This window comes from Penaeus chinensis, chromosome 35 (assembly GCF_019202785.1).
Source record: "Penaeus chinensis breed Huanghai No. 1 chromosome 35, ASM1920278v2, whole genome shotgun sequence".
Taxonomy (NCBI): Eukaryota; Metazoa; Arthropoda; class Malacostraca; order Decapoda; family Penaeidae; genus Penaeus; species Penaeus chinensis.
The window spans coordinates 33,433,214-33,458,694 of NC_061853.1; the positions used below are offsets into that span (position 1 = coordinate 33,433,214).

General features: G+C 44.5%; 1 protein-coding gene across 1 annotated transcript in view; it reads right to left on the minus strand.

Moving 5' to 3' along the window:
- Positions 1-25,481, minus strand: part of LOC125044494 (microtubule-actin cross-linking factor 1-like) — a 206,894-nt gene that overhangs the window by 15,802 nt on the left and 165,611 nt on the right. The window contains 17 exon segments of the mRNA XM_047641184.1: positions 85-202; positions 356-536; positions 1,417-1,551; positions 1,794-1,862; positions 2,444-2,497; positions 2,801-2,866; positions 3,560-3,759; positions 3,872-4,231; positions 4,334-6,137; positions 6,791-6,802; positions 7,091-7,245; positions 7,363-12,722; positions 12,975-13,112; positions 13,943-14,114; positions 14,249-14,455; positions 14,622-14,760; positions 14,909-15,073. Of these exon segments, the coding sequence (XP_047497140.1) occupies positions 85-202; positions 356-536; positions 1,417-1,551; positions 1,794-1,862; positions 2,444-2,497; positions 2,801-2,866; positions 3,560-3,759; positions 3,872-4,231; positions 4,334-6,137; positions 6,791-6,802; positions 7,091-7,245; positions 7,363-12,722; positions 12,975-13,112; positions 13,943-14,114; positions 14,249-14,455; positions 14,622-14,760; positions 14,909-15,073 (9,335 nt within the window).

Sequence of the window (25,481 nt, forward strand, 5' to 3'; positions counted from 1 at the left end):
TGACTCAATCACTCTCTTCATTTAATAATAATGATAATAAATAAAGAATAACTTCTAAAAATATAAAGGGGATAAGACACTAACTGGTCTTAAGGATTCCATCAATGAAGTCTTCTCTTGGCACAGCTCCATCATTATCAGAGTCCATCTTGCGGAACAGATCAGTCACACGAGATTTCTTGTGGTTCATGAACTTCATGAACTGTGGTAGATTAAAAGAGAAAAAAGGTAAAAAATATTTTAAAAACTCTTTAGCAAAGATCAACATAATGTAAGGTCACAATAGTGTCCTATATCAACACTGTTACAGTGTAAAATCTGTATATATACCAACTTATAAAATCCTCAAACATACCCTCTTCCTCCATTCTTCCCAGGAGAAGTTCTTAAGTTTCTCAAGCTCCTGAAGATAGTTGAGTTTGTCATAGAGACGTCGCATGCGTTCCCATGCCATGAAGCCAACATGCTGCCACTTCTCCCACAATGCTCTAGCATGAGGATTCTTGATCTGAGGTTCATCTCTCACACTGGCCTTGCTGTTGGGAAAATATTCTTTATTAATAAATAGTTTCTCATAAAACAAAAGTCCCTTTTAAATTTTTGGATTCTTGCAAAATCATGCGAGATGTGTTTGCTACCCTCAGCACATCAACCATAGTAAAAAGGTTTATATTAAAATATATAATATGCAAGTAAAAAACATAAAACAGAATAAAGGGCTTGCCATTCTGATCATGCCACTACAAAGGCTTCAGAGGCAACAGGCTAGATTAATATACAAAAAATACAACATACAATAAAAAAGAAAAAAATTGCTGCCGGTTAGTCAGAAAACGCCTGTCAGGCAGAGAGCTGAAAGAGAAAAAAGTGTATTATATCAAAGGACAACAGAACACTTGGTGGTGGATCAACAAATTACCTAAGATATGTCTAAGCTAATTGTGTTTATTGTGTTGTAGAGCAAGTGGTTATTGTTACTAGAGGAAAGAATTAAAGAATAATTATAATAAAACTAAATGGAGCTATGTTAAAAAAGGAAGGTTTGCAAGGATTTCTGCTATCCAATTAGAACTCAATTACAACTAAAAAAAAAAAAAAGAAAAATTTAGTAATGAGCTACGAGAGTCGATAAGTCAATTCACGTACTCCGAGTGCTTTCAGGTCAAAGATGTGAAAAAAGGCTACGATTCATTCTAAAAAGCAAAATTAAAGTAACTGAAGACTGTTAGTGGGTAAACTTGTAAAAATAACCAAGAAGAACGTTTTAATCTTTTTTTAATTGGTTATTAGAATTTCAAAAGTGAAACCTCCCATGTTCATGAGTGAGGTATTAGCCAATACATTATTTAGCCAGTGAGGTAGCAAAAGTTATCAGAGAAAAATCTAAGGTTTGGCAGCTGTCTCAGCGCTGCTAACCTGCTCTTTCTTCCTCCTGCAGTACCAGTAGTAGCACCAGCAGGCGTTGGTGTGGACGTGGCAAAGCGCAAGTGTGAAAGAGGCCATTCTCTTTCTCGGTCAGCTCCGGGTGATAACTCTCGGGGTGGTGTTGTTCTAATGGTAACGTTTGTATTAAGGCATCACAATAGTAGTTGGAGGATTATTAAATATTATCCATATATCCTCATGTTACGGGTCGATTAAGGTAAAACCCTATCCCTAACAGCTTGGTTGCGTTAATATGTGTACATGTAAAACGTATCAAAATGTATACAGTGATATACACATATACAAAATAAAAATCACAAATATCAGCCTCAAACGACTAAGCATCAATCTCGATAGCTGTAGTATACCTTGCTCCAAACATCCAGGGCCGAGGGTATTCCCGAGTGGGTGTGATCTCACGAGCAGGTGATGCGCGGCTAATGAAAGCAAATCACTTAGTTAAAACAAGGAACGAAAAAATCGTGACATTCTACCTTGTAGACATATCATGCATTCGTGTTAAAAAAAATTCTACAACAAAACTCAATACTTGGTTAATCATCAATGAACTACGAAACATGTATACAATGACAAATATAAAATGAATAAAAATTACTTTTCTTTTTGTTACAACGGTTCAAGCAAAGGTTTAGCAAAGTTGGCTTCTGCAAATTACTATTTCTATGTACAATTAATGTTAGTGTGTGTAAAAATCATTTGTCTTTTCCAATATGACCTTTCATTAATAACCACAGGAACTGTAAGTGTCAGCGTTTTTCCTTTCATTAATAAGATAGCCATAGTATCGAGAAAAAGACAAACAATATGTCTGATAGACAATGACAACAACAAAAGGTTATATGAAAAACTATCGGTTTACAATCTGCAAGAAACATCACAAATCTTTTGGTTATTAAGCTTTGGACTTCTGTTATTAGGATGTCGATTATCTGTGTTAATTGGGAGATACTGCTCAAATTCATTAAGCATTAGCGCAGCAGTGGAATGTCATTTTTACCTGGACTTTCGCGATTTGGGTCCTGGTGAAGATTCGCGATCGGGGCTGATACGGCTACAAAATAAAAATGAAAACAAAAAAAAATCGTAAAAATTACTGGGGCCGAACACTACTGCAGACAAATCCTTATAGCAGCAAACTAATAAACACCACACGAACCAAATTATGTAATGTGCAAATGTTCCATTACAATTGTACTCTTCCACATTCGTTATCAAAAAGGCCAAATGTAATTCATTTCGTTACAAATCAAAACACAAATATATTTGAAAAATTGTGCAAATTACTACTTTGCCATAAAATGAATTACACTTGTTCTCATAACACAAAAGCCTTTTTATTCTTTAAAAAACTCACCTAGAACGTCGGGATGGATAATCATATTCTGGCGAGGATTCCCTTCCTGGGCTCACACTCTCACGACTGCAATACAAGTCATGTCAACACATGCACAGTGCAGGTTGAAGCAATACAGACAAGAACTCTCTTTGTGAACTAAGACATCTACACTGTGTTAACTTTTTATATGAAAATTAGAAATTCAATACAATTTGATCTGACTTTTTATTTTTTGTGGGGGGGATAAGGTGGAGTGGGGTTGGGTGTAGTGGAAGGAGGATATGGCCTGTTGGAAGATATATAATTCCTGCAGAATTCACATCCACTCTTTTCTTACTTGTTTTAATAAAGTCATTCAATTTGTATTGAAAATCTATCCTCATATAAAAAACTTAACAAACATGCAAAAAGCATAAAAAAAGGAGAATCATGAGAGATTCATAAGCTACAAGGTAGGACTATAAACCAGAGAAAGTGCAAGAATGTAACTGGACACTGTAACAAGAATAATCACTAATCTATGAAAAACTAGATTTGACAATGACAAACATTCACATGCATGAACAGTGTTCAACTTCAAACATTTATGGTCCTAATATCTAGAAAAAGGACACCCACATAAGATCTGTTGGTGCTAGCAGAAAGATTTGCAAATTACCTATGGTAACATTCACAAAGAACTCTAAGTTTGAAAAAAAGTGAAGAAAAACCCACAACAGATAAGCTTCATTCCTCCTGAAGAAAAACACTTCTAATGAACTGTACAAGACAACTTACCCAAGGGATGCTCTAGAGCGCTTCTTGCCCTGGTTGGAGAGTGAAGGTCTCGGTTTGGTTGGTTTGCAAATACTTAGAACATCAGGTTCCTTCTTCTGCATCTCATCCATGAATTCCTTGTGGTCAGTGATCAGGCCTTCAATGGCTGGGATGTCATCTGGCAGTGGTTCGGCTTCCAATGTCGTCAGATTGTTCTCAGCCTAAAGAAATAATGGACAGTTTGAATCTCAATTATAATATGAACTGATTTAGAAAAACTACAAACTTTGCAGGAGCAGCTTTAGATATGTAATAACCAAAACCTTTCCTCACCTGGATCAACCAACGCATCAATTCATCAAGAAGTCCAGCAAGGTCACTAAGGCTTCGGAGATGATCAGACAATCTGGTTTCCCTCTGCCTAGCCCAGGCCATGACTTCTTCCCATCTTGACTGAATAATTGTAATCCAGTGCTTGATTGTAGCTACACCATCAGGATGGGCCTTGGCAAGGATATCTTCTGCCAGTGCAATGGTGTCATCCTTTTCCTTCTCCTTTTGTGCCAGTTCTGCCATGAAGGATTCGTGTTCAGCAATCTGACGTCTTGTTTCTTCTTCATCATCTGGCAAGGGGCCAGCATACCGAAGTTTCATTTCGGCATCAGACAGCCAATCAAGGAGCATATGCACAACCTGAAACAATTAAATCAATGCGTATTACATATGCCAAGGACATATTAAGTGTACTCACTAACAAACTTTGTTCAACTTTCTAAAAACATCACAAAAACTAACCTTGTGTAATCTTTCTGCAGCCTGCAAAGCCTCTTCTAAACGCAGTGTGCGAACTTCAGTGGCTTTTTCTACCTTCTCCCATGAGCTTACTAACTCAATGATCTGTCTTTTAATGGTGGCAGCATCTTCAGCACTAGCCTTGACCAGGAGATCATCAGCAGTGCGACGGACACTTTCAACCTGAGCTGACCTGTTCTTCATTTCAGCACAGAAAGCTTTGTGTTGTTCCACAAGAGCCATAACAGTGTCCAGATCTCCATGAACTGGTCCATCCTCCACAAGCCCAACTTCCACCTTCTTGAGCCAGTCCAGCAAAGCTTGGATGGCATCCTTAAACTGGCCAGTAAACAATAGAGCTTCCTCAAGTTTCCTCTGCCGATCTACACTCTTCTGGCACACACTATTCCATTTGTTCTTCAAATCTGCCATCATCTGTTTCAGTGTCTCTTCATCAGTCTTTGGTGCCTTGTTCTGCAGACTTCGACCCTGCTTCATTGTACCATCATAAGATGGCTGCTTAGCACCAAGGGCCTTCTGGAACTCCTTATGCTTAGCAATTTGAGCCTTGATCTTCTCTGGGTCATTGCCCACATTGGATGCAAGCTCATCCAAAGTATTTTCAGCATCAGTGAGCCAGGATATGAGTTCATTCCAATTATCATGGAAGTCCTTGGCTTCCTTGAATCCAAGGTCAAGTGAACGAGTTCTTTCAGCTGCCTTTGACACTACTTTTTCCCAGCGGTGCTGAACAGACACAAGCAAGTTCTTAATCAAAATAACATCCTGCTTTTGGCTGAAGTACTTAAGATGAGTTCCCTTCTTATCCAGATTGAGCATTACCTCACGATGAGCAGTAACATCCTTCTTGAAACTATTGTGTTCTTCAATTTGTTGGAGGATAATATCCAGAACACGAGAAACTGGCTGTTGGCCATTCAAGAAGTTCTCAGCCTCCGTTAGCCAGTCAACAAACTGTTGCAAGGCATCGTGGAATTCAGTGGCCTCCTTAAGAGCAATTTCTAGTTTGATCTTTTTGTCATTAGCACGGTTCATGACACTTTCCCAACGTTGCTTGAGAGTTCTTAAACTATGGTTCAGATTGGAAGCAGATCCTTCACGAGAACGTTTCAAGTACTCCTGGCCTTGCTGAAGTGTGCTCTCAACCTTGGAACGGTTCTCCTCTAGGTCATCGTAAATCTCCATGAAGCGAAGCAACTGCTCCTTTGCAGTTTCTGGCAAACCACCAACAGGCTTAGAGGTTGACAATGCAGCATCAATGTCTCCAAGCCAGAGCAAGAGATCCTGGATTTCTGCACTGAAGATCTGAGCTTCCCTCAATGCATTTTCCAAGTCATTCTGTTTGCTGCTAGCCTTGTCCTGCAGTTCACTCCATTTCTTGTTTAGTTCAGACAACTTCTTCTGGGTGTTGGAAGCATCTTCAGAGCCCTTATCAGCTTCAATCAGCTGCCGTCCTGCATCATTAAGTGTGTCTACACTTGATTGATGAGCTTGGATGTCATTAATGGTCACCTTCAGCTTGGCAAGCTCTACTTCGATGACCTGTGGATCTCCAAACACAGGTTTCAAGTCATCCAGATTCTTGGTGGTTCTCTCTATCCAAACAAGCAGTTCCTTGAGGGCATGCTGGAATTGGCCAAGCTTGAGCAAGGCATATTCCAAGTCACGCTGTCGCTCTACAATACCCTTGAGGAGTTCATCCCATCGTCGGTTGACTTCTCCCAAAGGCTCCATAATGGCGGCAGCCTGGTCAGGAGTGGTGCGTTCCTTGAGTTCTTGAGCTTGTCTGTTAAATATTGGATAGGATTAATATGCATATTAAAACACTTGACACTCAATGTGCTTCAGATATACAAAGGGAATGTACTATCAACCTCAATTACCAATTTAACCATCTTAATTCTAATCTTTATCAAAAATTTATATCGATTTTGTTCATTCACACATCATTTTCTATTCGAAACTTGCACTTTGATGTATCTGTTCTAAAATGCATCACACAACATAATACTATTATTTATCTAGATATATTTATCATTAATGGTAATAAACTCGTTCATGCAACATATACTAGCATAAAATAGTAGATCTATTGGTCTCTTATCTTTTTTTTTTTTTTTATTGGATATTACATGCATAAAACAAATAAACAAATAAATTAAATGAAAGCTGTGAGCATTTAACATTAATTTGGTCCATGTAGCTACAACTATACTAAAGTCAGACCAAAAACTCATGTGCTAGACGTCAGTGCATTTCTTCATGGTTAACACAATCATGTGGAAGAAGTATGGTGTAAAAAAATAACAATAACATATCAGGCATAAGCAAATCAGCACATGTGATTTTTATCAAACCAAGGATGTAACAATCACTGGCTCTACTAAGCTTCATATGCCTGCTAGTTGAAAGCAACACATTAAAATAACCCTAACTTGCCTTCTTAGACTCCTGGTGATAGTTAAACCATGAATGGATGTGAAAAAGACAAATGGCTCAATAAGGATAATTGTACAGAAATACTGGGCTGCAAATATTCTTTCATAAGTATATCAATGTATCGTTTAAAATTATGTAGCAAAGTCTGCTAATGCATAACAGGACAAAATTGGTTATCCTATCAAATAGCATATCTACAATAGACTAAAATTCATTTCTTAAAATTATTGGTTATGGATTGTAAAATTCAGCCTTATTCACAGAGGCAATATTTCTTACACAGCTTGCTTTATGTCATACCTGTTCAGGGCCTCAACCTTGACCATGTGTGGGTCAACCTCATCCTTGAACTTCTGCAGCTGGTTAATCTGGCCCTTGATAGCTTCAATGTCTCCAGCAATAGCACCCATTCCTGAGAATTTGTCTTCTGCCTTCTCCAAGAACTCAAGCATGTTCTGGAATTGCAAAGTTTAAGAATATCAGTATGAAGATCCTTAAGCAACATGTATGAAAAGCAAATATATTCAATTTCATAATTTTTTTGCCAGATGATAACCTGCATTCAGACTTACCCTCAGTGTGTCATGGAACTCCATAGCCTTCTCCATGGCATCAATCAAGTTCTCCTCTCGCCTGGCATACAAGGCTGTGACATTATCCCAAGCATAATCCAGATCTTCAATGTTCTTCTTGACTTCAGGCTTGTCTGCCTCTCCACAGAGGTTCATCAAATCTCGTCCAGTCTGGCGAACTTGTTCCACCTCTGGCTTTGTTTGGTCTATCTTGTTCTTGATCTGTGAAAGTTCATCTCTCTGTTGTTTGATTGCCTGAGGCTCTACAGCAACTGGCTCTTGGGCCTTCAGTGTCTCTTGCAGGTCCTTAAGGGCAGTCATGACACCTTGTAGTTCTTCCCAGAATTTCTCGGCCATTGCAAGTGCATCTTCCAGAGATTGGCCACGCTGGGTAGTTGCCATTTGCACATGGTCCCACAACTTGTTCAGACGATCCAACTTGTTCTTAATATCCTTGACAGCTGGGTCATTGCGTGAAGCCTTGTTGATGACATCTTCTGCAGCTGCTTTAACAGCAGTAAATGCTGTCTCCTTCCTGTCAAGGTCATCAATGATACTGTTGTTCTCCTGCACTTGTTCATGGATCTTCTCAGGATGGGCAGAGATGGGCTCAGCATTCTTCACCTGATCTGCAGTTTCAGCCAAAGCAGACAACATACCATCCAACTTGTCTGAGAACTGGCTAGTTTCTTGAAGAGCATCCTCAAGAGCTTGTCCACGTTCACGAAGTGCATTCTTTAGAGCATTGTAACGGTCATTATCACTTTCAAGGAGATCTTGAATCTTGTTGCCATCTTCTTCATTGACAAGTTTAAGAAGGGCACCACCAGTCTTATTCAGTTTGTCAAGCAATGGCTTGTGGTCAGCAATGGACTGCAAGAAGTTCTTGTTTCTCTCCATTTGACGGATAATCTGTTCAGCACGCAATGCTGGGGTGTCCATCACCATAGCTTCATTCTCCATGCCTGAGAGCCAGTCATCCAGCTCATGATGAGTCTCAAAGAAGTGCTCTGCCAGAGGTAGAGCTTGCTCCAAGGTCGAAAGCCTATCTGATGAAAGCTTAGAGACAGATTCCATGGTCTCCTTGAGGTCATCCATCTTTTCTCTCAGTTCACTGGTGTCTTCATGTTGTGGTGCTTCCCTCAAGACCTTCTTAGCATTGGACAGGACGTCACGCACTCTGCCCTTCTGACTGGCAACATCGTCATTCAAAGCCTTGTGCTCCTTCAATTGGATTCGAATCTCATCAGGATCCACACTTGGAGGTTCTGCTTCCCTGACCTGACCTTCCACTTCACGGAACCAGTCAAGCAACTCATCAATGTCATGTGTGACCTCCTGTGATCTCTGCTTGGACATATGAATTCTCTCCATCCTTCTCTGAATCTGTTCGCAGATTTGTTCAAACCTCCTGTTATCTCTTGTGACAAGTGTTTCAATGTTTGAGGCACCCTCACCAGGAGAGATCTGACACAGTTGAGGTCCAACCAAGTTGACAGCTTCTACCAATGGGCGATGTTCTTGGATCTCTTGAGCCAACCTCTCAATCTCTTCTTCCAAGAGTCCTTGGCCTGAGGAGTCCATGCTCTGGAGCTGTCCCTCAACAGACAGCATCCATGAGCCCAGACGATCATGAGCACTATGGAACTGTTGAACCAAAGGCAAGGCTTCATTGGCAGACTTGTGAAGGTCAGTTGCCTTGGCACTAAGATCATTGTAGCGTCTTTGGATAGAGTCTAATTTATCCTTCAGCTGAAGAGCTTCATCACTGGAAATGTGTTTCATGAGCTGAGAACCAGCTTCCATTACCTCTGAAACCTGTTTTTCATGAGATACAACTTCTTCTCCCAGGTCTGTCAGTTCATCCATTTGCTCCAAGAGCTTCTCAACAAACACAGAAAGGATACGATACTTGGAGAGCCTTGCTTCCATCTCATCCATCCATGAGAGTAAGTCCTCATAAGTCAGAACAAGATGGCGCAGACCCACCTTTGATTCTTGCAGAAGACGGCCAAGTGCTTCTGAGTCTTCTACAAGCTGGCCATAGCGGTCTGTGGTTGATTGCAATCTGTCAGCCAATGCATTGGCTTCATCATCTCCAATAAGGTTCATGAGGGCTGTAGCTACATCAGTAAGATCATCAAATGCAGGCTTCTGGCCAAGGATTTCATCATGAAGGTTATCATGCTCATCAAGAAGTTTCTGGATTTTTTCTTCATCTGATGGTACGGTGCTCATCTCCTTGAGCTTCTTTTCAGTGCGGTCAAGCCATTCTGTAATGGGGTTAAGTTTGTTTTGGAACTCCTTGGCAACCTTCAGTGTTTCTTCGAGAGCCTCCATGCGCTCCTGTGATCGGGCATTGGCATCATCAAATCTGTTGAGCAAATCATCCAACTGTCCTTCTACATTAGCCTTCTCTGAAGGTTCTAGATCTGCGGCCAGGCTACGTCCCATGGACAAGAGTGCCTGCATCTCATTCTGTCTATCAAGAAGCATCTTTCTCAAGAACTTCTGCTCCTGTCCTTGAGCCTTCACCACGGAGTATTCACCTGAGATAGGTGCTTGATTTTCCATCATCTCTTCAAAGTTGCCAAGCCATTGTAACATACTGTCCAATGCATCCTGGAACTTGCCAGATTGCATCAAGCCCTTATCCAGAGCCTTCTCTCGGTTGCCAATCATCTCCTTCAGTTTATTCCAGAGATCATTCATGCCATCAATATCATCCTCAAGATCGTGGGTATTAACACCTGATGCAGCACTCTGAATGAGCCCCTGACCAAGCTTATTGCATTCAGTTACTTGTTTTCCTAAAGCTTCAATGTGTTTGCCCTTAAATCTCTTAAATTCCTCCTGTTGAGCAATGATTGTGTCAACATCTGCACCCACTGGTTTAAATGCTTCACCTTCCTTGTCCGTTTCGTTGATTTCCTCCATTACCACACTGTATTTCTGGTAGAAGTTTTCTAATTTGTTCAAAACAGTGTCAAGGTCCTTGCCACGGACATCACAGCGATCTTGGATTTTCTTCAACTGGCGACCAAGCTGCTTAATCTGGTCCTCGGCAGTGCGGTTATTACTACCTGTGAACCCTTGAGCAACAAGATCCTCCAAGGCTGCCTTTGCATCTTCAATTTCGTCAGCCTTCTGGTCAACCTTGGTCAAGAAGCTCTGTAGCTGATCAATCTGCCCTGTTACAGTCTTGATGTCTCTACCAACAGGGGCCATACGGTCAATTTCATCATCTAATCCTGTAAGTTCTTGACCAACATTCTTCACAAGAGCTCCAAACTGGTTGACAGCCTGGGAAGCTTCTTCCAAATCATGACAGCGATCCTCAAGCTTACCCTTTAGATCACCATAACGGTCTGACAGCCTTTCAACTTCATCCTGAATATGGGTAGCATCTGATCCTGTAGAATCAGCAGCAGTGCACAGATCTTCACCCTTCTGTCTTACTTGGTCAACCTGCTTGCCAAGAGCACTGGTTTCATCAAGCAATGCCTTCATTCTCTCCAGTGATTTGGCATCTTTGCCACCTCCACCTAAAGTATCAAGAGAGGCAAGTTTGTCCCCACAGCGTTGGAGTGTGTGGTCCAGGTCTCTTGCCTTTTCATTGAAGTCTGCCAATGTAGCTGAAACATCATCAAGGTCTTGTGCTCTTGCCATGACAATGGCATTAAGGTTGTCCCAGCGCTCCTTCATAATGCCAAGGGCATCATGAACTCCATCATGATCTGTGTCAGTGCACCCAACAAGCTTATCTCCTGCTGTTTTGTTGTTCTCAAATTCTCCACTGTGACGGGAAACATCATTCTTGAAAGCTTGAATCTCCTTGATCTGCTTATCAATGGCCTTCTTTGTGAATGCAATTGGATCCATGTTTCTTGCCTTATCTTCAGCCTTGTCTAGCCATGGGTTGAATTTCTCTTGCATGTTATGGAACTTATTGCAAGTATCCATGCACTTCTGAAGTCTGGATCGACGCTCTACAGCAGTTTTGCGTACATTATCCCACTCATTTTTGATTGCATCGAGAGTTGATGACAACTGTCTGTTCAGATCCTTTCTTGATGACTTGGCAACAATTTCCTTGCCCTTATTAATCATCATAATGACTTCATGCTCCTTAGCCATCAGATCCTTGTAGACTGGCTCAAAGTCACTCACCTGGTGAGAGAGGATATCTCGGTCTGCAGAAACCAGAAGTTTATCCTTGAGATGAGCCACTTGGTCAGCCAACCATTCTTGGATGTCTTGGCATGACTGGCCAAACATTTCTTCATCTCTGAGGGAGGCTTCCAATTCTGACTTTCTGTTACCAAGTTTCTTCTCCAGGTTATTGAACATTTTGTTGAGCTGGGTGACTTTAGACTTGATATCAGACTTGGATGATGGATCAGAGAGAATAGAGACCAGGTGTTCACCCAAGCCCTCCAGATCAATAAGAGCACCACGTACTTTCTCCAAACCTTTCTCTAGATCTTGCACAGCCTGAATTTGCTGAGCTGAATCAGCACCACTGGCTGAAACTTCATCAAAGTCTTCACCCAACTTGAGCAAGGTATCATGAAGCTTATTGTAATTATTGTAGAAATCTGTGCTAGCATCAGAGGCAGCATTAAGAGCGGAGTCTCGAGCATCCAGCTGGCCAATAAGCTCAGTCCACTTGTTGTTGATGGCATCCAATTTGTCATTGATCTTCTTTCCAGCCAGTGAGTTGGGCTCACATACACTGATGATCTTGTCTCCAGCATCATTCAGATCATTAAGCTTTGGCTCCTGTGCCTGGAATTCATCCCTGAGCACCTGCACCTGCTGAGCCTGCATCTGGACCATGCGAGGATCAGAAGCAATGGGGCCCAAGACAGTCATCATCTTGTCTTTTGAATTAAGCCAGTTGTTGAGAGCATCATGGCTATCAAGGAAATCTTTGGTATGTTCTAGGAAGCTGAGACGATCCTTGAGGCGACCCTGGAGCTCCTTGTAACGATCATTTACCAGGTCAAACTGATCTTGCAAAATGTCAGCACCAGGAGCAGTAGGCCTCTTCTTGATCAACTCAATGACCTGGCTCTTCAGTGAATCAAGGGCAGGCTGTTTCTCCAGCAGATCATCTTGGATGTTCTTGCACTGCCTATTATGCTTATCTGCTTCCTCTTTTGTAGTGGGCACAGCATCTCTTGGCATGCTGCGCTCTGCCTTATCCAAGACAGTGTTGAGAGAGCGAATACTTTCACTCAATTTCTTCAGCTCCTCCTTCATTACATCTAGGTCATTCTGACGGTCACTTAATCTCATTCCAATCATTTCATAACGGTTGTTCACTTGCATCAACTCCTTCTGGATAGGACTCATATCTGCAAAAGTACCAAGAAAAAAAGGCATTACTCCTATTGTATATATAAAAATTTAAACCATAACCAGATTTCCATCCTCTTCTCTCCATGCACTGAATAATTATCTTCATCTTGGACTTCTAGTCTACAAACCATTCCACCAACATCTTCAAAAAGGCAAATCTCCTCCTGCCAAGCATTTCTCCCAAAAACAAACCTTGCAGATTTTCCCCAATACAATACATGCAATAACCACAGGCACTTCTGACTAACCATCGAGGTGGAATCCTTCCTGTGATGTGCGCCTGCTAGCATAACCACCAGGGATGGGTGACATGGGGCCAGACCCGTTGAAGCCCATGAACTTCTGCGTGGGTGAGGGACTACGTGCGTCCTGTGACACTCGCCTCACTACAAACACACACAAACCCCAACAAAATGCAGCATTCATACAAGCCAAATAAAATGCTCAGAAAAAAGTAAAGTAGATTTTGAAATGATATGAGAGACATCCCAAGGATTATTCCTTTTTATTTTTAGTATTCCACAAGATAGTTGTAAAATTGTGATTGTGATCTTTAATAAAAATCTATATAGGACTCAATCATTGGGTTGTCTCGAGCAGTCAACTTCAAGACTGATTTTTTTAAAGCTGTAAGCTAGAAATACAATGAAAAAGCAACAATGAATGAAAACAGTGCTTGTTTTTTTAATCAATAACTGTGCAAAAATAATTAAGGATAAAAAATAGGTCTAAAAATAAATAAACTGCAGTTACAACTGTTGAACAAGATAAATAAATAAAAACAGCAAATTCCTAGAAAAAGCAAACATGTGCAAGCATCATTCATAAATGCAGAATGTGCTACAATCAACTGCTTTTGCTCTGCACAACATGTAAAAAACATGCATTCATTTAGTACCAAAACTATAAAAAATCAAATGTAAATATTCTTTATTTTTTTGCTTTAATATTCTTTTATTGCCAATTGAAAAAATAAAACATTGGTACATTCAAACGAATGCTTCACACAGAAACCTAACACAAACATGCACAGCAATATTAAAGCTAAATTCACAGCATCAGAAAAAGCCTATGAACATGACTCTACACTTATCCCCCATCCCATAAAAAAAAACTCATTTGTCAATCCCTTTCTAAACCACACACAAAACTTGCCTCTTCTTAACATTCCAGTCAAATACTGAAGAACATGATCTTAAGTTAGGGCAATGCCTACCTGGGGATTTTAGAGGCGACGTGATAGAGGGACGCTTGGCTGGTGTGACAGATGATCGACGTCTTGTCGGACTCTCTGGTCTCTCACCTCGCAGCAAGGCATCGTATGCATTGCCAAGTTCATTGAGTTTGTCAACGGTGCTAGCATATTCACGGAATTCCTTGTGAAGTGGCTGGACATTGAGGAGAATATAGCATTATGATCCTAGAAAATTACTTGTTCAAAAAGGATATAGATATAATTCAACTACAGTGGCAAAGATTCAGAAAAAGAAGAGAATGCTTTCTTTGGATTATAATATCTTACCTTGAGTTCTTCATTTTGTCTCTTAACAATCTCAGTCTCAAGGCCAACAGCCTGGGCATTATCAAGGATGTTCTCTGTGGTGGTGAGCCACTGAGTGCAACGGTCTCGCAACTGTTCGTAAGCGAGTAGCTGCTCTGACCTCTCTTTGCCATTGCGAGCTCTCTCGTCCAGAGTGTCATTTAGCTCCTTCCACTGGCCCTCTAGGTTCTGTTGATTAAAAGTTCAATACACTTGTCAAATATATACAAAATCTACTTAAAGATAAGCCAATAGCATTAGCACATATCACAAAGTAAACAAACATCAATTTGATAAGAAAAAAAAAAACTCTGAAATTATGAAAATGAAAATGGCTAATTTCTACACGACTAACCTTGATCTTGTCTTTTACAGGTGCTGTGTCTGTGACATCCTTCTTCGACACAAGTTCCTTTCCTGTCTTGATCATGCCATCAAAGTCGCCAGTTCTTGCATCACGCTGACGTGCAATCTCATCAATCTTGCGAGCATAGCTGGAAAATACGAAAAAAAATGAACATTTGTATAAATCTCACCGTTTAGTAAAAGTGCCACATATGCTTCATGTGCATCTCCCAAAAGGCCTTTGAAAAGAGAAATTGTAGGAATGATAACACAGTACGAGCAAGTGATTTCCTTTACCTTTCGACATCGAGAGAAAGCACCTCCCTCGACTCCACGACCTCCACGATCTCGATGTACCATTCCTCGAAGTGCTCCACGGACACCGTAAAGGCTTCGAGCTGTGTGGACACGACCTCCAGGTGGTGACCTCGGGCCTCGGACCGCTCAACCACCTTCTCGAATCTGAAGGGAAAAAAGTTTCGTTAGTAATTACTCGATGCAAACATGTGGTCTAGCTCTGCTTTATGTTACAATGTAGAATTCACCAAACCTCAAATGCCCATGCATATATGAGAAAAAAGGCAACAAAAGTAGTAGCAGTTGTGGTTGTGTAGTAGAAACAGTTATGGTACTAGTTGTAGTTGAAGTAGTAATGTAATTGTATGTGTGGTAATGGTAATTGTAGTAGAAATTATGTTGATGTTGTGGTTGTGGTTGTTGTTGTAGCAGCACCAACAGTAGAAGTAATTATGATAATGACAATAATAATGAGAATATTAATAAATAAATAAATGAAGTAAAGAAAGAAATAACAGCAATGAAGAGAAAATAGACAACAATGAGCATACAATCTAAAACAGAGTGAAGCGAGTCATCACCGTAAGCGTCCGTCCGCGGTTCGCGAGCCCAGGTGCGGTGTGGGCGTTGAACCACTGTCCATGGTTGGGTGGGATGGGTGGATATCCCGAGCCCTCTCAAGAACACCACCCACACCCGCCCTCCCCCACCCCCTAACGCCACCTACGCGCCCACGCCCGCCTCCCGCCCCTTGCGCCACCCACGCGCCAGGTAAGGAATACCGCCTGTTGCTCTTGCCCGGACAATGGCTATGTTGGGCACGGAGTCAGAAACTATCGAGAACACCAATTATTTTCTCCCCTTCATTCGGACACGGATATCTATGCTTATAAGTGATAATTCCGTATAAGCTAATTCGGTAAATGGTGCATGGACGCGCGCACTGTGTACATCGGAATGTGTATATATTCGCCGAACACGCTTACTTTCATATACAAATGCATTCAATACATATTCAAAAGCATATACATCCGTGTGCATGGGCGCATAACTTCCTTACTGCTGGTGCTACATTATAGAAGCCGAATAATGTGATCATAATGAAAAGGAAGCAAATGAGACGCTGGCGTGAGGGGCCCAAACGCCTCTTGACTCCAGGGGCTTCAGGCAAAGCGTGGACCCTCCTCGGACCCCAAAGGCGAGCGTGCGTCCCTCCTCCCACCCGCGCCCACGCGCCCTCGCCCAAGTGAACGACAACCGGTTATTTCCCGCGCAAAGCACACAGCGGGCGGGAAATGCACAACCAAGCAGACACAGGTAGCTTGCTAAAGGAACGCCCTAAGAGAATCAAGTTCGCGATCACTGCCTAATTAATTTATTCAAATTACAGTAGTGTGTGTGTGTGTGTGTGTGTGTGTGTGTGTGTGTGTGTGTGTGTGTGTGTGTGTGTGTGTGTGTGTGAGTGTGTGTGTGAGTGTGTGTGTGTGTGTGAGTGTGTGTGTGAGTGTGTGTGTGTGTGTGTGTGTGTGTGTGTGTGTGTGTGTGTGTGTGTGTGAGTGTGTGTGTGAGTGTGTGTGTGAGTGTGTGTGTGAGTGTGTGTGTGTGTGTGTGTGTGTGTGAGCGAGTGTGAGTGAGTGTGAGCGAGTGTGAGCGAGTGTGAGCGAGTGTGAGTGAGTGTGAGTGTGAGTGAGTGAGTGTGAGTGAGTGTGAGTGAGTGTGAGTGAGTGTGAGTGTGAGTGAGTGTGAGTGTGAGTGAGTGTGAGTGTGAGTGAGTGTGAGTGTGAGTGAGTGTGAGTGAGTGTGAGTGTGAGTGAGTGAGTGTGAGTGTGAGTGTGTGTGTGTGTGTGTGTGTATGTGTGAGTGAGTGAGTGAGTGAGTGAGTGAGTGAGTGAGTGAGTGAGTGAGTGAGAGAGAGAAAGAGTGAGTGGGTGGGTTGTGAGTGGGTGGGTTGTGAGTGGGTGGGTTGTGAGTGAGTGAGTGAGTGAGTGAGTGAATGAGTGAGTGGGTGGGTTGTGAGTGAGTGAGTGGGTTGTGAGTGAATGTGAGTGGGTTGTGAGTGAATGTGAGTGGGTTGTGAGTGAGTGAGTGAGTGAGTGAGTGAGTGAGTGAGTGAGTGAGTGAGTGAGTGAGTGAGTGAGTGAGTGAGTGAGTGAGTGAGCGAGCGAGCGAGCGAGCGAGTGAATGAATGAATGAATGAATTAATGAATGAATGAGTGAGTAAGTGAATGAGTGGGTGGGTGAATATATATGCAAGTGCATTTGATGCATATTTAAAATAACAATTGTCTTTTGCTTGAGTGTATAAAAGTTGTGGACAGAACGTACGTCTAAAATGTACACGCAACTGTAACGTTTGCAAGTGTTCTCAAGACACAAGTGACGTGTTGCGTACACGTGTCCCGACACCTGCTAAACTCGCGGCGACAGGCAGGTATGAACACGTCTTACCCCTTCTATAAATAGTGGTGACGGTTTCCTTGCGCCGGGGAGCACCTGCCACAGAATTACAAAACTTTCTCGTCTACTTCCATTACGGAACAGCCGTAATCCCCCCCCCCCCCCCGGCTTCCGAGAGAAATGTGGATCAGGGATGTATAAAACAGAAACCCTGACCATCTTCGAAAAGGAATCTAACACTGTCTCTTAATGAAGCAGCCTCCATAAGCGACTATACATGCTACGCCTCAGTGGACATTAGTTAGGCAGGAAGGCCACCCCAACCCCGCCACCATCCCGCCCCCGCCGTCTTCTGCGAGCCATCCTTGCATAGTAAACACGCTCGTAACAAGCGGGGGCGTGAATGTCAGAGGTTCAAGCCACAGTACACTGGGGAAGGCAAGGATACCTGGAGTCCTTCTCGCGTCTCTCGTGTCGCATTCCTGCCACGCATGTCCACAGTGACCAGCGAGATGCCATTCTGCCTGCTTGATTGTCGATGCCCAGCCGCACGTTAACTATAAAACGTTCCGATACGTCGCATTCGTGACGTGGTGAATGACTTTGTCACATAAAATACACTTTTATAACGACGGCTAATGTCGGAAAAACCTTGTGAATAAACTATGTTCAAAGCAAGCATCAAACATTAACCCACAATCCATCTCATGGTGGGAAATCCCCACAACAAACTATTATTGTAATCTTCACTATTAAAGCAGAAATGACAGGACTTAGTTCCCTAAAACTAGTTCCACTCTTTTATCTGTACGTTTCTTTAAACAGTAGCGCAATACGAAATGCCTATCGAGCCAAGAGACGCTTCATTATCTATAACCGCTGCCATAAAAATTCCTAAGAGACCGAAAAGAAGCTGATGCATCCATGGTAAACAAAAAGGCAGAAACAGCCGTGCTACCTCGCCCTGTCGCCGGGAGCATCACGTGTCTTGATAAACAAGCTAACATGTTCCAGATGCCCTTCCCCTCCTATCCCATTCCTGTGTTCCGCCATCCCTGCCTATCCCTCCGATGCTAGCATATCCCATTATACTAATCTCTTGGGAGTCACCGAGCTCCTCTCCCCCGGGATTATCAATCTCACTCACTCCCTTTTTTCCTCTTCCACTTCTCCTGTGTGTGACCTCCCAGAATATTTTACGACCCCGCAAAACCGTAGAAGTGTCAGTACCACGTAGCAAAGCGAACAAGGGCGTCCGGTAGCAAACAAACAAGGCTGAGCAAGTGCCAAAAAACCTGACCCAAGGAATGATTGTCCTGACACTTTACTGCTGGCACGGTTAGCATGTTTATTTCAACGTGCAGTCAAGATCAAACCGAAGTGAACGCTTCAGCGAAAAACTGTTTACATGTTGCTACATTCAGATCAGATAACAATATATTTTTTTTTCCGGAGCCTTGCCGTGCGAGTGATATACATGGTATTAAGTTTCGACGAGAAACGTCTATTGCCAGTTAAATGGTAGGTAAGAGCTACTTAGTATCACAGAGATAAAGCTACGGGCAGTATGAACTGATGTGAAGGCGTGAGAAGGCCGTGTAGGCGCACCGAGGGCGTCATGTGGGCGGGACTGGCCACGTCCCATGGGTGTAGCATCTTCAACTTCACAATTACCCTCCTGTGCAGCTATAGACACGATGTAAGCCTCCGCGACGCCCAAAAACCCCGCTATTACAAGCCCTCAATAGCAGACGGCGACATGAAGGTCAAGGAGGTGGCAGCGCTACCCACTTGGAGAGCGTCCACCTCAATCACGTGATAAGGAGGATGGTGCTGAGGGTGATGATGACACGTCAACCGCAAGCTCAACGTCACACAGTCATGCATCCATCAGCACTACACCCACGACCCAATGACCTGCCGACCCCCACGAAAGTTCACGCGTATGAATCACGCCGCTGATTGGCTTGCGGATAGCCTCCCACAACCGACGGCGACCTTGGAGGAAATCGCTCCGGACAGGTTTTGCTTACCTCGGCTAAAGGGTGCTTCCGCAACTATAAACACCGACCTCAAACGAAGTGCTCGCAGGCACTCTTTTTAATATACCTTACTGGCAAAGAGGCGCTTTCTCTGCAATAATACTAACGTATCACTTCATATGCACGCAGATATCTGCACATGCGTGTACACATGTGTACAATGCCTGCACAAGTGACTGTGTGCCAAGTAATATCAAGTAACCCGCCAAATAATATCAACGCAGCTGATTACAAGCTCACAGCCTCCCACTGTCAACTCAAAAATATTGCCGAAAGTTACCATTTCGCGCCACTCATTCATGGCCGGATATGTGAGCTCATGGCGGCCGCAGACTCCTCGTTGCAACCCTTCTCTATCTGTCACCGTCCTAACGTTAAAGGCGTGGGAGCGCGTAGCATGGGCGCCATTTCGAAAACGAGCCGCAAGTTTAAACATGGCCGTCGCCTCATCCGCGCCAAACCTGTAGAGATTGTGATCAACCTCTACGGCTACTAGCGAGACGTGTGCTGCATGCTGAACAGGCGGGAGAGACGGAGGTGCATTCTGCTGGCTGGCGGCGGGCGGGCGGGCGGGCGAGGGCACACAAGTAAGTCACCTCCCACGCGGGCGGGCACTGACGGCGGCCGGACCTCACGCCCACCCGAACATAAAAGGTTACCTTACTCATCACTGCCTCGAGGTCATACGCTCAGCGCCCGCAAATGCCAACCTCATCTTGGGCATGATAATCGCGGCAATCATCGTGTGGATCGGGTAACACCGATTGGCATCATCTTTAATGAGCGCCGCCTACCTGGTAACAGCGGAGGAATTCAAGGGATAGGAGGTGAAGTTGAAAAAATGCAGGGACAGGGGTAGGGGAAGGGGAAGGGGAAAGGGAATAAGAAGGGGGAGGGAAAGAGGAAAGAGAAAAGGGGAAGGAGGAAGGGGGGAGAGGGAAGGGGAAAAGAGGGTGCATCTTTCTGTAGCAGGGCGGTGGTGACGAGCCAACTTGTTCACATGAGTGTGCTTGGCTGCCCCACCCAGCTCCATAAAGTACGGTCTACTAAACCACCCATGCCAACCTATGTCACTTCCAAAAGCATCACCCACGTCACTAACTTCGATCCTTTTTTTTTATATAATCTTAACAGGTAAGTATCGACCCAGCCTCTGTCATATTCGTCGCTTTGCCCGTTCTTCAGTCATCACAAAAGTGAATCTCCAGCCGCATCCTCTTTGCATTTCGAACTGCTCAATGCCTCAGTTCAGCCTGCTCTTTCATTTCCTCCGCCGTGGGGCCTGCCCGACCACACGCATCTCCAACATCCTTCTCCTCATTCTCCACACTCCATATTCCACTTGACTCTCCACTTATGCACACCAATTGAACACCGACGATTCCTCCTCCTCCCTTTCCAAATCCACCTCTCTCTCCTTCGCACAATCTATTCGAGAAAAAACGTTTCGGGATATAACTTCCGTCCAAGAGAAAAGGGCGACGTGATGAGGAATACTGAGCAGTAATGCGCGTGGCGGATGACGTGTTTCGGCAAAATGATTCCGCAATTTTTCTGTGGCCCCTTAGGCCTCTTTTTCGTCTTTGCGTGACTCTTACGTCTCAAGGAGATGCCTCGCTGCGAGAGCGACGCCGGCCTTATTGATTTCCCTTCCGCATACATCAAACTCGCATCTCGGCTCCTAAATCCCCCGAGGACAATTTGGCGCACGAATCCTAATTCCTTCGGACGATACATCAACTCCCCGGCAATGGAGAAAAATACTGTCAGCTGATGAACGTCGATGCACGAATACATAATGCATGATATTAAGTTATACAATAATGAAAAAACGAAATTCGCGCACGATCACGAGAACAGGATCACCCTCAATATCTGCTTGCATGCATGCCGTGGCTCCAAGATCCTTCCACTACAGTACGCTCGTCCTTTAATACTTCCTTCTCTATACCATCATTCTCCAGTGTATACTTTTCTATCGAAAATAAAAATATCTCTGAACACGCTATTCTAAAACACGCGAACAATCCCCATTCGAAAACGACATTCCCTTGGTAAAAACAAAAATCTTCAAACAGTTATCTCTGCAAAGCAGCGATAGCGAGCACTTAATTTCGTTAATTACTCATTCCGTCCGTAACAATCCCGTCAAGGTAGCAGCTCGTCTAAACCGTTAACATAAAACGACTCGCGCTGAGCAGGTACACGGCGGCCGACCGGCATATTTGAGCATCCGTGCTAATGATGTGACAGAAGGCCGCCGCGGCCTTTGTGCCTGGCTTTTTCTACGGCGTTTCACTTCCACTTTCAGTCTCCTGTCTCGGCTTCTCTCCTTTTACTCCTCTGTCTGCATGCATGCGGTGCGTGCATGCATGTCTGCTTGCATCTTACTTGAATTTCTCTGGCCTGGGTTAAAATAAGTAGTAATGATAGCAAGAAGAATTAAAATCAGTCATGTGATTCGAGAGCGCCCCCAGCCCCAGATGATAGCGATCGCGCGTTCGTCCAATTGAGGTCCGCAACCTCTCCTCTCGCCTTTCCCCGAGAAGCTCCTCGCTCACCCCGCGCCCTTCTCTCTTTTTCTCCGTTTGCCATTTAAGGACTCTCCTCCTTATACCATTTGCCTACTCCCTCTCTCTCCTTCCTCTCCGTCTCTCCTACTTCCCATCCCTCCTCTCCCCAGCACTCGTCTCCTCTCTCCTTCCTCCGCCTAGCTTGCCTCATCGCCGCCGTTGCCCAAGTGCCTGCCGCGGCTCGTAGCAGCGAGCAGGAACAAGCCGTGTCCCCCGGAACATGTCGGTCAAGGTGATCTTGCTTCGCCCCGGGTACTTCACAGCGTCACCGACAATCTCAGCTTCAAATGCCTACTTGGAGTTTCACTCGGGTTGCACGTGCGAGCTCGATGAAAGGGACCGAACACTCTTTTCCTTTGCCATGAAGGGCTTTTGGTGACCTCGTGAACACTTGGATGCATTATGAACCCACCCGCCCGACATCTCAGGGGAACACGTTCACACTAGCCACTGGGCGAGTAGAGGGAGGAGGGGAGAAGGGAAGGAGGGAAGGAGAGCAGGAAGGAGTGAGAGACAGAGGAGAGGGAAAGGGAGGGAGAGAGAGGGGGAGAGAGAGGGAAAGGGAGGGAGAGAGAGGGGGAGAGAGAGGGAAAGGGAGGAGAGAGAGGAGGGGGGAGAGAGAGGGAAAGGGAGGGAGAGAGAGGGGGAGAGAGAGGGAGAGAGAGGGGAGAGAGAGGGGGAGAGAGAGGGAGAGGGAGGGAGAGGGGGAGAGAGAGGGAGAGAGAGGGAGAGAGGGAGAGAGAGGGAGAGAGGGAGAGAGGGAGAGAGGGAGGGAGGGAGAGATGGAGAGAGAGAAGGAGGGGAGGGAGGGAGGGGAGGGAGAGAGTGAGTGAGTGAGTGAGTGAGTGAGTGAGTGAGTGAGTGAGTGAGTGAGTGAGTGAGTGAGTGAGTGAGTGAGTGAGTGAGTGAGTGAGTGAGTGAGTGAGTGAGAGAGAGAGAGAGAGAGAGAGAGAGAGAGAGAGAGAGAGAGAGAGAGAGAGAGAGGGAGAGAGAGAGGGAGAGAGAGAGGGAGAGAGAGAGGGAGGGAGAGAGAGAGAGAGAGAGAGAGAGAGAGAGAGAGAGAGAGAGAGAGAGAGAGAGAGAGAGAGAGAGAGAGAGAGAGAGAGAGAGAGAGAGAGAGAGAGAGATGAAAAGGGGCGGAAGCCACAGAAATAGACTTCAACACTTCCCTTCAATCACTACTTAAGATCGCAACTCAGGCAGTCGAGATATGCAACGTGCAATATAAGCAGACACACGCCGAGTTTTAGCTTTCTTCTCCAAATATCAATGCAATATTTCCAAATGATCCCTATTCATTTCACTAAAATCCCCAATGTTCGCTAGGTTCGAATATCAAATATGAAGAAAATCATCGCATCCCAAAATCTATCACAATCAACAGCCTACAATTTACAGTGACGCCTAGTTACCAGGAAACAGTCAAGGAGACGCTCATTTTTCATCCCCCTCCCCCCTCTTCTTGCCGTGCCCCCCCTCAGGCGCGACTGGAGGCTCTCCGGGCACGCACGGTGTAATTAAGGCTTCGCTCGCGGACCACCGTCATCGTCACGCCATTACGAAAAATAATTAACACCAGGAACAAGGCATAGGACCTTCTTCCCCTCTCCCTCCCTTCTTAGAGCCCTCCCTAATAGCAACAATAACCCCAACATCTTTAATGAACGGGGAGGAAAAAATAAATACGGGGCCCAACAATGGCGCGCAGACAACACCGCCGCCTCAAAAAGCCGCTGAGGATCTGTGAGCATTACAAGGCCAGTTCGTCTGTACCCGCACCCAAGGTTACCATGCCAGGGAGGGAGTGGGGGAAGGGGGACTCCAATCCCCCCACCCCCCACCCCGTTTGCGTGGCTGTAACCTCGTAACAATAACAAACTTGCCCTCTGCCAAAGAATGAATAACCTTAATCATACAAGGACGAAGAAACCCCAGGCTCGATTTGTTCCTTCCCGGGGCTGGGGTGATAGGCCTATACAACACCCGTCTATACAACGGCTCCGGGCAGGTAACAGCATTCGGCAATAGAGAGTCGAAGACATCTCAAGACCAGTCCATTACGAGAGTCCGGGCTTCCTCTCCTTGCTGTGTCTTCATTACCTTGCAAGCTTCCCGTGTTTGGCTTTTGCGCACATCAAGACTGCCGACGGGACGCAAAAAAGGCAGCTTTTCTTACTGTCGGCGGATGTGACTGTTGTACAAATATGACGAGGTTGTGGGCTGTTCGACAGAAAACGCGCAGGAAATAACCGACTCCAAATACTCCACGTCAAGTTACATTATCTTAAAAAAACAACAAAAAACGATAAACTCGCAAGCGTGAGCTCCACACCTGCGGTACCTTAGATAGTGTTATCACTTCCTCGTTAGGCAACACGAAATTAAGAACAATCTCAAAAATGGAAGTTGTACCAACACAATCTCAAAGTGAGTGAAAGAAAAAAAAAAAGAAAATTCCACGAAACGAATAAAAAAATAAAAAAACAAAAACGAGAAACCTTGCCGCACTGGATTATGCATTCCGCTTACCATCCGTGCCAGAGATGCTAGCTACATCCTGAATATCAATCGCTCGCCCTAATTAACACGCTCATTTTCGCGCAACCAAGCCGAAAGGACATTCGAGCAAGCCGAGAGGTATCCCCTGGTGGCATCTGTCAGCGGGAATGGCGGCCCCACGTGGCACTCCCGAGCGTGAGGAATAGCACGGACGCCTGGCATAGCTCGCCAGAATCCCCCGCTCGCCATAACACCTAAATTCTTGCGCCAGCCTCTCGAGAAGCCCCGGCGCCGTCACAGCTGCCTTGGGGATCGTCGCGTTGTTCGGGGGAATTACAGGAACACAAATATGTTTTGAGTTCTCCGCCAGGTCGTGCGAGCCGATTTTACGGCCCCATATTTTCCCACATTTCGGGCATTTAGGGACTCGATTTCTGCAATCACCTTCAAAATCGCTGCGAGAGATATCTGTTGCGAGTTTTCGTACATCCAGGGAATGTAGCAAAGCAATAAACTTTTGAACAAGTATACCAATCACATCATCATGCATATTAACATTTACCGTAGCCGTGACCTCGTGAGCTAAATTTGCCCAATGATATCACCAACCTGAGGTCAAATTTCACAACTGTCTTTTATGATCGCTCCCGCCTCCTCTCCCTCCATATTCTAAGTTACAATCGCCTACATGATCGGCGTTCGCTACACAAATGTTTGTTTTTGTATAGGAGACGAAAAGAGAAATGCCGTAGACCCTATTTTTCTTAAAATCCATAAAAAAAATCGAGTGGATAGGTCAGCTGAGTCCCCCTTTCCCTTATTCGGGTTTTATTGCTCCCCACTTAATGCACACCCCATTCACGCTCGACATGATCAATCACACATGTACCAGCTCAATGGTCCATAACCGTTGGAGTTCTCTCTCTTTTTCTGTCTCCTTCAGACTCCTCCATTCCCCCTTTCGTTTCCTTCCCTCCCCCCCTCCCTTCCTTCCTCTCCTCCCCCGGTCTCTCTCTCTCTCTCTCTCTCTCTCTCTCTCTCTCTCTCTCTCTCTCTCTCTCT